This window comes from Microtus ochrogaster, chromosome 15, assembly GCF_000317375.1.
Source record: "Microtus ochrogaster isolate Prairie Vole_2 chromosome 15, MicOch1.0, whole genome shotgun sequence".
In the NCBI taxonomy this organism is placed as follows: Eukaryota; Metazoa; Chordata; class Mammalia; order Rodentia; family Cricetidae; genus Microtus; species Microtus ochrogaster.
Genome location: NC_022017.1, coordinates 28,010,174 through 28,011,115, shown reverse-complemented (window position 1 = coordinate 28,011,115; position 942 = coordinate 28,010,174). Strand labels below are relative to the sequence as shown.

Here is a 942-nt window from a genome sequence, read left to right as displayed (position 1 = left end):
ACCGCCAGAATTTTGTAGGGCCCATGGCAAGCCCCCATTCAGAACCCACTGGTCCCCCGACAGACGCCTACCTTCGTGCAGTACGGAGGCACGTTGAGGATAAAAAGGGTCCTATTGGCAGGCCACGTGGACTGGGTGTCTTGGCGAACTCTGTGCTGTCTCACGTACAGGTAATGAGAAGCCTGTTGCTTCTCTGAGAACTTGACTGGAACAGCTACGAGTGCAGGAGAGAGTTCGGGGTACCCTGAGTTGAGGCTAGAGCCACTGTCACGCAAGTTCCTTTCTGTGTCCCGTTCCCACCCCCGGGAGCCAGGGACAATGTTTTCCTTGGGGTCGGGGAAACAGCAGCAGCCACCACACTCAGGGAGCGCTTGTTGAAGATGCAGACACGAGCAGGTCAGCGATGACAGACTCCAGCGGCTGAAGCTGGACGCTGGGAGCGACCTGGAGGAAGCGCTCCCAAGGCCTCTCTCGCGGAGTCAGCGGCCAGAGCCGGCGCGGCGGGCTCCTGCGCCCCGACACCTGAGGAGCTGCTGTGGCCTTCGCCACCCGCAGGCCACCTCCCTGCGAAGAGGTCAGTCCCCGACCCTCAGCTGCTCACCTGAATAACCTGGTGGGCTGGGTATGCTCCCCTCGTGGCCAGCCGCTCTGGCTTTCTTCTTGCGGGCCACCATCTTGCGGACCCGGAAGCGCAGGGAAGGATGGGAGTTGTAGTTCTCCTTCCCGGCTCGGCTGTGTTTCCATGACGACGACCCCACGTGGGGCTCCGCCTTCTCAGCCTATGCCCGCCTCCCGGATTTTACCCGCCGCAAGGTATTCCCCTTCCTCGTCAAAATGGGGGTGGTGGGGATGTGCAGGCTTAGATGGGAGTCTTAAAGGGGGCGTGGGGGAGGCTGAAACGAAGGTTTGGAGCTTAAGAGCAGTGGCGTCTCTTCCGGAGGA

The 942-nt window shown here is 61.1% G+C and overlaps 1 protein-coding gene across 1 annotated transcript in view; it reads right to left on the bottom strand.

Moving 5' to 3' along the window:
* The window catches only part of Rrp7a (ribosomal RNA processing 7 homolog A), a 55,549-nt gene extending 54,860 nt beyond the window's left edge, over window positions 1–689 (bottom strand). The window contains exons 1-2 of the mRNA XM_005354450.2: window positions 602–689; window positions 72–214 (exon numbers count right to left, since the gene is read on the bottom strand). Of these exons, the coding sequence (XP_005354507.1) occupies window positions 72–214; window positions 602–674 (216 nt within the window). The 5' untranslated portion in view covers window positions 675–689. The remainder of the gene's footprint in view (window positions 1–71; window positions 215–601) is intronic.
* Window positions 690–942: the final 253 nt, after the last annotated feature.